General features: G+C 40.0%; 1 protein-coding gene across 4 annotated transcripts in view; it reads left to right on the top strand.

Annotated features, from left to right (window-relative positions):
• The window catches only part of Usp32 (ubiquitin specific peptidase 32), a 163231-nt gene that overhangs the window by 43358 nt on the left and 106243 nt on the right, over window positions 1-13630 (top strand). For all 4 annotated transcript variants that reach the window (XM_042690731.1, XM_042690718.1, XM_042690723.1 and 1 more), the window contains exons 2-3: window positions 475-602; window positions 9369-9474. In XM_042690731.1, the coding sequence (XP_042546665.1) occupies window positions 475-602; window positions 9369-9474 (234 nt within the window). The remainder of the gene's footprint in view (window positions 1-474; window positions 603-9368; window positions 9475-13630) is intronic.

Below are 13630 nucleotides of genomic sequence, written 5' to 3'. Positions count from 1 at the left end.
TAGATATTGGGTGTCTAAAAATGATATACATTTATATACATATATATATATACATATATATGCTTGAATCAAATGCTATTTAGCATTTTGAAATGTTTTGTTACTTCTTTCTTTCTCCTGCCTAAAATTTGTATGCATCTTTTAAAGTTTTTTCTTTTGAAAAAGACTGATTTTCTAGAGTAGATTTGAGAATGTTAGGATTATGACTACCATTGGGGTATGTTTTGCTTAACTGTAGGAGTTGTTTTTTTTTCTTTCTTTTTTTTGAGAGACAGCGTTACTGTATTTGTAGCCCAGACTGACTTACATTTAGCTGTGTATCTTAGGCTGACCTACTAACTCCAGCTTCCATTGCTGGGATTACAGGCATGTACCACCATGTCTTATTCCTACCATGCCCTGCTCCTTTAGGAACTGAATTTTGTGAGACATCCTTTTCTGATTTCTTATCCATCTTCTATTTTTGAATTGTAGTTACAGATGTAGAGCTGAAGCGACTTAAAGATGCCTTCAAGAGGACCTGTGGACTCTCATATTACATGGGCCAGACCTGCTTCATCAGGGAAGTACTTGGGGATGGAGTACCTCCAAAGGTTGCTGAGGTAATCTTGATGTCCTAGGTTTTTCCTCCAGATAGCTATTTAGCTACCTGGATTCTCTTTTTAAAGTAATTTTTTTTTCACCGTACTTTTAATGTTTTTGTGTTAATTTTTACATTTTAGTTAAAATTTTTTACTTCTGAAAAAAAGAGGGAATCTCCTGTTCTTACCAATTTTAATCTTCCTTGCAATTATTTTTCTTGCTGATTTGTTAACAACAGTATACACACACGCACGCACGCACGCACATTTATTTATATTTGTGCTGGTCCTAGGGCTTGCATTTAGGGCCTGAGCTCTTTTGCTCAAGGCTAGTTCTCTACCACATGAGCCACAGTTGTACTTTCAGCTTTTTTGGTGGTTAAATTTCAAGACAGTATAGTGAGAAAGAGGTGTGCAAATACTATAAAATTGGCTACGTAGGTGTAATATTAAATTGTTAAATCACTTTTCAGAGGAGGGAAGAATTTAGTCAATGATTTTGATTCTAAATACCATGGAAAATCTACATTTTCTTAGTTTTAAAATACAAAAGTAGAAGGCACTAGAACATTTTTCTATTCCCTTGAAGGTCAGTGGGACCAAGCAAACAAAGTGAGTCACTTGAGGTCTGACCTATACAAAGCTCATTCATCCTGTCCTACCTATGACCTCATAGAACTAGATAAGCCAGACTGATTATACAGCAAAAACCAAATCTTAACCCAAAAGCAGCCTTTTAAATAACCTACAGGTCCTTGCAGTTATTAAGAAACAACGATATGATACCTGACTCACAGATACATGAATGATTTTGATATTTTTTAATCTGTCTTTTTATTTGATTATTTATTGTTTGTTTTTCAAATCTTTAAGCAGCTCATGAGAAGGCAACATAGTTATTTGCACAATATGTTAGTCTCAGAAATTTCAGTATATAAGTAGAATGAGTTTTGTTCAGGCTTTTGTATGTGCTGTACTTCTAGTGTGTACTTCTATCTTGTATCTTCTCTCTTCTCTTCTCTCTCTCTCTCTCTCTCTCTCCCCCCCCACTCTCCTCTCTTTCTCTTTCTCTCTTTCTTCTCTCCTCTCTCTCACCTCTCTCTCTTTCTCTTTTGCCAGTCCTGGGGCTTGACCTTAGGGCCTGGAAATTGTTTTTGAGCTTCTTTTGCTCAAGGCTAGCACTCTACCACTTGAGTCACAGAGCAACTTCTGGCTTTTTCTGTTTATGTGGTACTAAGGAATTGAACCCAGGGCTTTATGCATGCTAGGCAAGCACTCTACCACTAAGCCACATTCCCAGATCTCTTCTCTCATATTAGTTTTTTTATTTTTTGTTTTTGTTTTTTCCCCAGTCTGGGCCATGAATTCAGGGCCTAGGCCCTGTCTCTGAATTTCTTTTGCTCGAGGCTAGTGCTCTGTCACTTGAGCCAAAGTGCCACGTCTGGCCTGTTTTTTTTTTTTTTGAGTAGTTTATTGGAAATAAGAGTCTCATAGATTTTCTTGCCTGGTTCTTTGAACCATGATCCTCAGTTCCCAGCCTCCTGAGTAGCTAAGATTATAGGCTTGATAAGTTTACTTTATTCAAAGACTTTAAAGTATAGAATGCATTTTTAATAAGAATCAGATTTTCCCTAACTAACCTCCAGAATTATGCAATGAAAATACTAAGTACGGGGCTGTGAAGGTGGCTCAGTGGTAGAGCGCTTGCCTTGCATGCACGAGGCCCTGGGTTCGATTCCTTAGCACCACGTAAGCAAAAAGGAAAAAGCTGGAAGTGGTGCTATGGCTCAAGTGGTAGAGCGCTAGCCTTGAGCTGAACAGCTGAGGGACAGCGCCCAGGCCTAGAGTTCAGGCCCCATGACCGACCCAAAAAAAAAAAAAAAAAGGGCAATGAAAATACTAAGCAATTAACAATAACAATTATAAGATAATTTAAAAGCATACTAATGTGACTATATACATTTATTTTCCTTTTTTATTAGGCAGTTGTACAAAGAAGTTATTGCATTTCTTTTCATTTGTATTATGAGCTAAGTAAATATGGGGGCAAGTGTGGGAATGAAGTAATCACTTATAAAACATGGTTTCAGTACAGAACATTCCTACATGAAATGAAAAGATAAAAATATATAAAGATGTATTAAAAAAAAAAACAAAGGCCAAGTATGGTGGCTCTTGCCTGTAATCCCAGCTACTCAGGATGTGTTAAGATTTTAGACTGAAGCCAGTCTAAAATGTGAGATTCTCCCTGAAAAACTACTGAAAGCATGGGCTGGACAGGTGGCTCAGTGGTAGAGCGCTTGCCTTGCATGCCTGAGGCCCTGGGTTTGATTCCTCAGCACCACATAAGCAAAAAGAAAAAAGCCGGAAGTGGTGCTGTGGCTCAAGTGGTGGAGCGCTAGCCTTGAGCTGAAGAGCTGAGGGACAGCGCCCACGCCCAGATTTCAGGACCCACAACCGGACCCAAAAAAAAAAAAAACTACTAAAAGCAGAAAAGGATTAGAGGCATGGCTCAAGTGGTATAGCACCTATCTAGGAAGTGTGAAGCCCTGAATTCAAGCCATAGTCCCACCAAAAAAAAGAGACAAGAATTAGATTAAGCTCTTAGTCCCCCTGCCTCAATACTCCTTAGTATTGGGACTATAGGCATATGCCATCATCTCTAGGTTTCTGTGAAGTATTGTTTTGGTTTATTATTTCTTTTGCCATGCTAAAATGGAACCCAGAACCTTTGAGAATCATCTCTATTTATGCAAGATAACTCTAAAAGGCTGTAGATTTATATGTTAATTGAAAAATTATGAATTGGATGTTATCAGACTATTAAGCTTTAATGACTTACGGAGATGGATACATGAATCTACTAAGTTTCTAGAATTGTACAAAAGTTAATGAATATATACACATACAAACTCAAATCAACACAATTGAACCTAGAGAAAGTTTAATGAGATTTTATCAAAGATAATATCCTGGTTGTCCTTTGCATCAGCAAAATGTTACATTGTGAAGAAATTGGGCAAAGTAGGAGATGTCTCTATAGTCTTTCTTTTCTTTTTTTATTTTTTTTAGTCAGTGGTGGGGCTTTAACTCAGGGCCTTGGGTGCTGTCTGCGCTCTTTTGCTCAAGGCTTGCACTCTACAACTTTGAGCCAGGACACCAATTCTGGGGTTTTTGGTGGTTAAATTTGAGGTAAGAGTCTCACAGACTTCCCTGCCTAGGATGGCTTGGAGCCACAATCCTCAAATCTCAGCCTCCTGGCTAAGATTACAGGCATGAGCCACTGGTACCTGGCTTTTATTTTTTAATGCCCTTACTGGAACTTGAACTTAGGTCCTTTTGTTCTTGCTTAGCTTTTTCCTCTTAAGGCTGGTACTTTACCACTTGAGCCTCATTTCCACTTCTGACTTTTTGCTGTACTCAGAGATGAGCCTTTTGGATTTGTCAGCCCAGGCTGGCTTTGAACCAAGATCTTAAAATCTTGAGATCTCAGCCTCCTGAGTAACTGGAATTACAGGTGTGAGATATCAGTGCATAGCCTTCCTATATTTTTTTTATAACTATATTTTGATAAAAAAATAAATGTAAAGCAAATAATCAGTACTTGAGTAAATATACCACAAAAAGAATCTTAGGATTTTATTTTTTTTGGGTCTTGTCTTGGGCCTGAACTCTGGGCCTGGGTGCTGTCCCTCAGCTCTTCAGCTCAAGGCTAGCGCTCTACCACTTGAGCCAAGCGCCACTTCTGGCTTTTTTTTTTTTAATGCTTATGTGGTGCTGAGGAATCAAACCCAGGGCCTTGTGCATGCAAGGCAAGCGCTCTACCACTGAGCCATCTTCCCAGCCCAAGAATCTTAGGATTTTTTTGTTGTTGTTGGTGGTCATGGGGCTTACACTCTGAGCCTGGGCACTGTTGCTCAGCTCTTCAGCTCAAGGTTAGCTCTCTACCACTTGAGCCACAGCATCACTTTCGGTTTTCTGGTGGTTAATTGGAGATAAGAGTCTCAGGACTTTGCTGCCTGGGCTGGCTTTGAATGATGATCCTCAGATCTCAGCCTCCGGAGTAGCTAGGATTACAGTAGTGAGCCACTGGAGCCCGGCTAGGACTTTTTTATATTGATATAAAATATAATATTTTATAAAATATAAAATATTTTAATATTTTTGCCTTACTACTAGTTTCAATACCTAGGTTTTCTAAAGACACAAATACCAAATAACCGGAGGCAGGAGGAGAATACATAAAGGTCCATACATTTTTGAATTTATTTCAAAAGAAATAGCAGAGCTGGGCATGGTGACACATGGCTATAATCCCAGCTCCCAGCTACTTTGAAAGTAGCAATCAGAGGTTGGCTTGAATAAAAGATAGAGACCCTATCTGAAAAAAAAAAAAAAAAAAGCAAACTAAAAGTGTCTTGTGGATGGGATCAGAAGCTAAGTATAAAATTCACTGATATAGATGTTATATGCATAGTTTGAAGGCAATTTTATACAGTATTTTTTGTGCACTGTGTTTTGACTGTTACCTGACAGGGTCAAGTGTGGAATTTTCTCTTTGAGGTATCATGTCAACCATCAAAATGTTCAGAATTTTTAATTAGGGCTGCTCGACCAGTACTGTACTAGAATTGATGTACCATTTAATGGCATGTTAAACATGAATGTCTAGAATACAAAATTGTACTCCATTTCTTTTCTTCCATACTGTATTTATTGCTACCATATGTTTTACATATTCTATAAACACATGCTACATTTCTGTTGTCATTCTAAAGTAACAATGTGACCAGTTACATTTTAGGGCAATTAAATATAAGAAAATAAGCTGGTTGCCATGGCTCATTCCTATAATACTGCCTACTTAGAAGGCTGATATCAGTAAGATTGTGGTTTGGTGCCAGCTCAAACAAAAAGTTTCTGCCACTTTGAGCCACAGTGCCACGTCTCGTTTTCTGGTGGATAATTGGAAATAAGAATATCACGGCCAACGGGCGCCAGTGGCTCACGCCTGTAATCCTAGCTACTCAGGAGGCTGAGATCTGTGGATCATGGTTCAAAGCCAGCCCAGGCAGGAAACTCCGTGAGACTCTTATCTCCAATAAACTACTAGAAAACCGAAAGTGGTGCTATGGCTCAAGCTGTAGAGCACTCACCTTGAGCTGAAGAGCGCAGGGACAGCACCCAGGCCCAGAGTTCAAGCCCACGACCAACAACAACAAAAAACCCAAAAAACGTGTCTGAGGATCACAACTTCAAATTATGATCCTTAGATCTCAACCTCCTGAATAGCTAGGATTACAGGCGTGAGCCACCAATGCCTGGCAATATCCCCATCTTAACTAATAAAAAGCTGGCTATAGTGGCAAGTGCTTGTCATCCCAGCTGCATGGGAAGTCTAAATAGGATGATTGCAGCCTACTAGCCTAAGCAAAAAGTGATACCTTCTGAAAAAATAATGAAAGCAAAAGGGGCTGGAGGTGTGGCCAACTAATACAACTCCTGCTTAGCAAGTACAGGCCCTGAGTTCAAATCCCAGTACTTAAAAAAAAAGAATAATTGTATACTTTGCTATCTTCATGCCATTTCCAATTCTCTTATTTATGGAGGCACTTCTACCTCTGTGTCATTATATTTCTTGTTTGTTTGGGTTTTTTTTGGGGGTCCGGTCATGGGGCCTGAACTCTGGGCCTGGGCGCTGTCCCTCAGCTCTTTAGCTCAAGGCTAGCACTCTACCACTTGAGCCACAGCGCCACTTCCGGCTTTTTTCTTTTTGCTTATGTGGTGCTGAGGAATCGAACCCAGGGCCTCTGGCATGCAAGGCAAGTGCTCTACCACTGAGCCACCTTCCCAGCCCTCATTATATTTCTTTCATCCTGTAATGATATCTTTGTTCCCTTAAAAAGTTAACTTTTTTTTCTTTTCGAAAGTTACTTTTACCAAATGGAGAGACCTCAGTTAAGTTTTTATTGTTTAGTACTTTAAGTGTGTCCTTTTATTGACTTGGGGCTTAATGTAGCTTTTGTGAGAAATTTGCTGCAAATCTATTTCTTTCTTGCTGCTGTAAAGATTTTCATCTCACCTTTGGTTTTTGAGTAGTTCGAGTATGATTTGTCTAGTTGTATTTGTCCAGGTGTCAAGGAAGCTCCCGTTCTCTAAGCTTCTTCATAACTTGTTTTCATAAAAGTTTTGGAAAAATTCCTAATACTTTTTCTTCTACCCTATTTCTCATGTTCTTACAAGATTTCAATTGCACGTATGCCACTTTTTTTTTTTTTTGTCGGTTATGGGGCTTGAACTCTGGGCCTGGGCACTGTCCCTCAGCTCTTCAGCTCAAGGCGAGCGCTCTACCACTTGAGCTACAGGGCCACTTCCGGTTTTCTGGTGGTTTTATTGGAGATAGGAGTCTCACGGTCTCTCCTGCCTGGGCTGGCTTTGAACCGCAATCCTCAGATCTCAGCCTCCTGAGTAGCTAGGATTACAGGCGTGAGCCACCAGCGCCCAGCGTCACTTTTTCTTTTTAAGCACTAAGGATTTAACCTAGCTCCTTACACATGCTAACCAGGGGCTTGAGTAATGCCTGCAGCCCACATGTATGTTGAATTATTAGTATATTCCATAGTTCTTGGGTGTTTTTTTTTCCTTTTTTTGTCCTGTACATCCTTTGTTCCCTGCATATTTTTTACATTTTTTTTTTTTACATTTTGGATGTCTTAGTTAGACTCCATTCAGTTTGCTATGGAGCCATTTTAAAACTCTATTGCTATGTTTTTCTTTTGTCTCTGACAATATCTTGAGATATTTTCCCCTTCCTGCTTTCTGTAATCTAGATTTGTTGTTGAAGGATAAGTGTTTTGCATAGCACAGAAGAGATTGAGCTGAGGTATCTTTCGAATGGGAAGTCGAGTCAATCTGGTCTGCATTTGAGTTGTGTTGTGGTCTTGCTGCTATGGTTACCCTCTTTGTAACAACCTCAGGCTTCAAATTCCAATTTACAGTTCCTTTTTTTTTTTTTTGGAGAGTTATAGAATGGAAGCACTTTGCTAAATAAAATTTCTAAAATCTGTCTGCTCTTAACTTTCTTTTTTTTTGGGGGGGGGGGGAATTCTAGTCATGGGCCCTGAACTTTGGGCCTGGGCGCTGTCCCTCAGTTCTTCAGCTCAAGACTAGCACTCTACTACTTGAGCCACAGCGCCACTCCCATCTTTTTTCTTTTTGCTTATGTGGTGCTGAGGAATCGAACCCAGGGCCTCATGCATGCAAGGCAAGCATTCTACCACTGAGCCACCTTCCCAGCTCCTGCTTTTGACTTTTCAACATCTGACTGGTACTAATCTCAGAGAGGTCCTCTGACCACACACATACTGACTTATCTTGAATTCTTTTTTTTTTTTGGTCCGGTCGTGGGGCTTGAACTCTGGGCCTGGGCTCTGTCCCTCAACTCTTCAGCTCAAGGCTAGCGCTCTACCACTTGAGCCACAGCGCCACTTCCAGTTTTCTAGTGGTTTATTGGAGATAAGAGTCTCATGGGGCTGGGAAGGTGGCTCAGTGGTAGAGCGCTTGCCTTGCATGCTCGAGGCCCTGGGTTCGATTCCTCAGCACCACATAAGCAAAAAGAAAAAAGCCGGAAGTGGCGCTGTGGCTCAAGTGGTAGAGTGCTAGCCTTGAGCTGAAGAGCTGAAGGACAGCGCCCAGGCCAGAGTTCAGGCCCCACGACCGGACCCCCCAAAAAAAAAAAAAAGAGTCTCATGGACTTTCCTGCCCAGGCTGGCTTTGAACCGTGATCCTCAGATCTCAGCCTCCTGAGTAACTAGGATTACAGGCATGAGCCACTGGCGCCCGACTTTGAATTCTTGATCATCCTATATTTATAAGTTGAATGCCATGGAAAGTACACCTGTCATTCTGGTATTTGAGAAGAAGGGACAGAAAGATCGCCAATTAGAGTCCAGTCTTGACTATAAAGCTAGACCCTGTCACAAGCAAACAAAAACTGCATAGAAGATATTTGCAACTCAAAGAATTCAACAAAGAATTGCTGAATGAGTAAATGAAATTATAATGATTGCTGATATTGTTTTTATGTATAGTGATATTATGTGCAGTTATTGTTTTTCTAATTATTTTAATACCCTGAGAGTATAAAAGAAATTTCTTATGGCTTCTTTATATCTCTGAACATTCAATTAGAGAATTTCTTTACAGCCAAAATAAGATATGTAAGTTTTTACTGAGGTTCACTTCCATAATTGCATAGAATTCTTATCACATTATAATAGCTATTGAGTAAAGACCTTTATACTTTTGGACTTTGGTAAGTACTCTAAAGAGAAGGACTAAACAGGGCTGGGAAGGTGGCTTAGTGGTAGATTGCTTGCTTAGCATGCATGAAGCCCTGGGTTTGATTTCTTAGTATCACATAAACAGAAAAAGACAGAAGTGGTGCTGTGGCTCAAGTGGTAGAGTGCTAGCCTGGAGCAAAAGAAGCTCAGGGACAGCGCCCAGGCCCTTAGTTCAAGCCCCAGGACTGGCAAAAAATAAAAAAAAATAAAAAAACCACTCAGATGTGTCAACCTGTAATATATGAATGTTAAAACTGATGAATATTCTATTCATGGCTGAGTGTACCAGCAAGTTGCAAAAGAGCCATAAGAGGGAGAAACTTAAACATTATTTCATAAAACTTACCAGAGCTGTGTCTGGAGATAGAAATTAGATTTGTTAACGGTAATATGTACTTCAGATTTCTCAGCGTTTTCTAAAGTTGGTTTCATCATTTTTTTCTAGGTGATTTATTGTTCTTTTGGTGGAACACCCAAAGGGCTACATTTCAATAATTTAATAGTTGGACTAGTCCTCCTTACAAGAGGCAGAGATGAAGAAAAAGCAAAATGTAAGTATTTTTATTATCTCAAGATGACAGTAGTATTATTTGTTTGCAAAATAATTTGATTTCAAAAATCTGTTGATAGACAAAATATTTGAATTAGTATTTTTCCAAAGAAAATATTTGATAGAAAGGCTGGGTATGGTGGCATCTGCCTGTAATCCAAGCCACTTCCCAGGTATTTGGGAAAATTAAGGTTTGAGGGAAGCCTAGGTTAAAAAGTTAGCCTAAAGACCCAATCTCAACAATCAAACTGGGCATGGTGGAGCAGATCTGTAATTCCTATTTATGTGGGTGGTATAGGTAGAAACTACCTCTTAAAAAACAACGAAAATAAAAAAGGGTTGGAGGTATGGCTTAAGTAGTAGAGTGCCTTCCAAGAATGTACAGGCCCTGAGTTCAAACCACAGTACCACCAAGGGGGAAAAAAAAAGAAGAAAAAGAAGACATTCAAGTGGCTAGCGAGTACTTAAAAAAAAAAAAAAAAAAAAGATCAACATGCTTGAATAAGCTGATCCCACATGGATTCTCTTTAGAAACATTTGTTGAATGATTGATATGAGTCATATTAGACCACATATTACTATTTTGCTCTAGGAAAACTTAGTTTTGAGAAACACATTATAGAGAAATGTAAACTGAAATTATTATGGCTTGCTATATCATAACCACTAAATTTAAAAGTTAATAACAAGTGTTGACAAAGCATGTATAAAAATGACAGCCCTGGGGCTGGGAAGGTGGCTCAGTGGTAGAGCGCTTGCCTTGCATGCCAGAGGCCCTGGGTTCGATTCCTCAGCACCACATAAGCAAAAATAAATAAATAAATAAAAATAAAACATTCTTGATTGAGTCCTTAAGCTGCTTTAAAAAAAAAAAAAAATGACAGCCCTTGGGGCTGGGAAGGTGGCTCAGTGGTAGAGTGCTAGTCTTGCACGCATGAGGCCCTGGGTTCGATTCCTTAGCACCACATAAGCAAAAAGAAAAAAAGCCAGAAGTGGCGCTGTGGCTCAAGTGGTAGAGCGCTAGCCTTGAGCTGAAGAGCTGAGGGACAGAGCCCAGGCCCAGAGTTCAGGCCCCATGACCGGACCCAAAAACAAACAAACAAACAAACAAAAATGACAGCCCTTGCTGGGTGCCAGTGGCTCATACCTGTAATCCTAGCTATTCAGGAGGTTGAGATCTGAGGATTGTGGTTTGAAGCCGGCTCACGCAAAAAAGTCCCCGTGAAACTCATCTTCAATTAACCACTCAAAACCCAGAAGCGGCACTGTGGCTCAAGTGGTAAAGTGCTAGCCTTGAGCACAAAGAGGCTCAGGCACAGCACCCAGCAACTGACAGACAAAAAAATAAAACGTAAAAAGTAAATGACAGCCCTCATATATTGCTGATGGGTATGTAAAACAATGCAGCTACTATTTCACACTTCAGCAATTTGGCATTTACTCAAACTGTTAAATATGTAGTTACCATATTTAAAAATGATTTCACTCTTAAGTATATACCCAAGATAAAGTTATACATAGAGAATTTTTTTTTTTTTTTTTTTTGGGTCCGTTGTGGGGCCTGAACTCTGGGCCTGGGTGCTGTCCCTCAGCTCTTCAGCTCAAGGCTAGCCCTCTACCACTTGAGCCACAGCGCCACTTCCGGCTTTTTTCTTTTTGCTTATGTGGTGCTAGGGAATCGAACCCAGGGCCTCATGCATTGCAAGGCAAGCGCTCTACCACTGAGCCACCTTCCCAGTCCACATAGAGAATTTTTTTAAATGGCAGAATAGAAGTAGAAATATCCCTCATTCCATTAATGGATGATTCATGGAAAAATAAAATTTTTATTTTATTTTATTTTATTTTTTTGCCAGTCGTGGGTTTTGAACTTAGGTCCTAGGCTCTGTCTCTGAGCCTTTCTCTGCTCAAGACTAGTGTTCTACCACTAGAGCTACAGTACCTCTTCTGGCCTTTTCTGATTATGTGATACTAAGGAATCGAACCCAGGGCTTCCTTCATGCTTGACAGGTACTCTACCACTAAGCTACCTTCCCAGTCCAATAAATAAAATATACAATGGACTATTGCTCTACAAAAAAGGGAATAAAGTGCTGATTCATACTGCCACATGGTAGTACCACATGGTGATACCACATGCTACCACCTTCAAAACATTTTGCTGGGCAATTGCTACTAGTCACAGTAGGTCTATCCAAATTATATGAAAATTTTGGATTAGACAGTTAATGCCATAATATAACAGATTAGTGGCTGCCAGAGACTTGGGGACAGAAAAACTCCATTAATGACATTAGTGACTGCCAATGTAAATATAAAGATTTGTTTCTGGATTGATGAAAATGTGCAGGAACTGATAATGGTTATTACATACTCTTAAGAACACTAAACATCACTAAGTTGTACACTTAGTATGCGTGTGTGTGTGTGTGTGTGTGTGTGTGTGTGTGTGTGTGTCTGCATGCATGCGTGCACCTACCTATGTGTCTATCTGTGTGTGCTGGTCCTCAGGTTTGAATTCAGGGTCTAGGTGCTGTCCCTAAGCTTTTTGCTCAAGGCTAGGTATGCTCTATCACGTGTGGTACAGCTCCATTTCTAGCCTTTTGGTGTTTAGACTTTCCTGCCTGGACTAGCTTTGAACCATGATTCTCAGATCTCAGTCTCCTGAGTAGGATTACTGGTGTGAGCCACTGGTACTCAGCTAAGTTGCACACTTTTAAAATATTAATTTTTTGGAATACAAATTATATTTCAGCAAAGTTTTTATTCTTTTAAGGTCTAATGGCATACATACTCTATATATAGTCTATTCTTTCCATATGTCACAAAAAAACCCCAAAGTTCACTTCATGTTCGTAGAGCAAAAGGTTATTATTTTTTTGGGGGGGGGGGTTTGGTTAGTTGTGGGGCTTGAACTCTGGGCTTGGGCGCTGTCCCTGTGCTCTTCAGTTCTTCAGCTCAAGGCGAGCACTCTACCTCTTGAGCCACAGTGCCACTTCCAGTTTTCTAGTGGTTTATTGGAGGTAAGAGTCTCACAGACTTTCCTGCCCGGGCTGGCTTTGAACCGTGATCCTCAGCTCTCAGCCTCCTGCATAGCTAGGATTATAGGCGGGAGCCACCAGCGCCAGGCAAGGTTATTTTTAATGGTTTTACTTTTAACTTCAGAAATTAATTTTGTTAGGTGAATTATCTATACTCAGAAGAAGTTGAGACTTCGTGTTCATTTAAATTGCATCATTCCATTCCATATTTATTTTATTTTATTTTAGTTTGTTGTTGGGGCACTGTCCCTGAGTTTATTTGCTGAAGACTGGCATTTGTCATTTGAGCCATAGCTCCACTTTGGGATTTTTGGTGGTTAATTGGAGATGAGTCTCATGGACTTTCTTGCTCAGGCTGGCTTCAAACTGTCATCTTCAGATCTCAGCTTCCTTTTTTTTTTTTTTTTTTGGGTCCAGTCGTGGGGCCTGAACTCTGTGCCTGGGCACTGTCCCTCAGCTCTTCAGCTCAAGGCTAGTGCTCTACCACTTGAGCCACAGAGCCACTTCCGGCTTTTTTCTTTTTGCTTATGTGGTGCTGAGGAATTGAACCCAGGGCCTTGAGCATGCAAGGCAAGCGCTCTACCACTGAGCCACCTTCCCAGCCCCAGATCTCAGCTTCCTGTATATCTAGGATTACTGGCTTGAGCCACTGGCGCTGAACTCCCTACTCCTTTTTGAGACCGGATTTTAGTATGTAGTCCAGTCCAGCCTGAATCTGGAGATTTTTCACCTTCAGCCTCTCATGTGCTGAAGTTACAGGTGTGAGTACTGGCTTTATCTGTTATCTTTAAATCCTACTAAACAGAGAAATGTTATCAATGATTCCCTAAATATTTGAGGGAAGATAATTTTATCTGCATTTATTAGGGTAAGGATTTATTTTAAAAATTAACTCCATTTAATAATAATAACTTCTGTGCTCTCATTCTTTTCTTTGAGTACTCCAAAGACACATCTGTTCCTACTTAAAGTACTAAAAATATAACAAATTTCACTGAAGAATTCTCTGGGGAAGTCTAGGAAACTGTTTATATTACACAAAACATAATATCTTGCTCCAAAATTTCTTAGATTTTATTGTTGGCCACTGGGTGATGAATTATACTCTTTCCTACT

This window comes from Dipodomys spectabilis, unplaced genomic scaffold, assembly GCF_019054845.1.
Source record: "Dipodomys spectabilis isolate Male_0828 unplaced genomic scaffold, ASM1905484v1 ptg000004l, whole genome shotgun sequence".
NCBI classification, from domain to species: Eukaryota; Metazoa; Chordata; class Mammalia; order Rodentia; family Heteromyidae; genus Dipodomys; species Dipodomys spectabilis.
The sequence above is the reverse complement of the archived record's forward strand: the minus strand, read 5'-3'. Positions and strand labels throughout refer to the sequence as shown.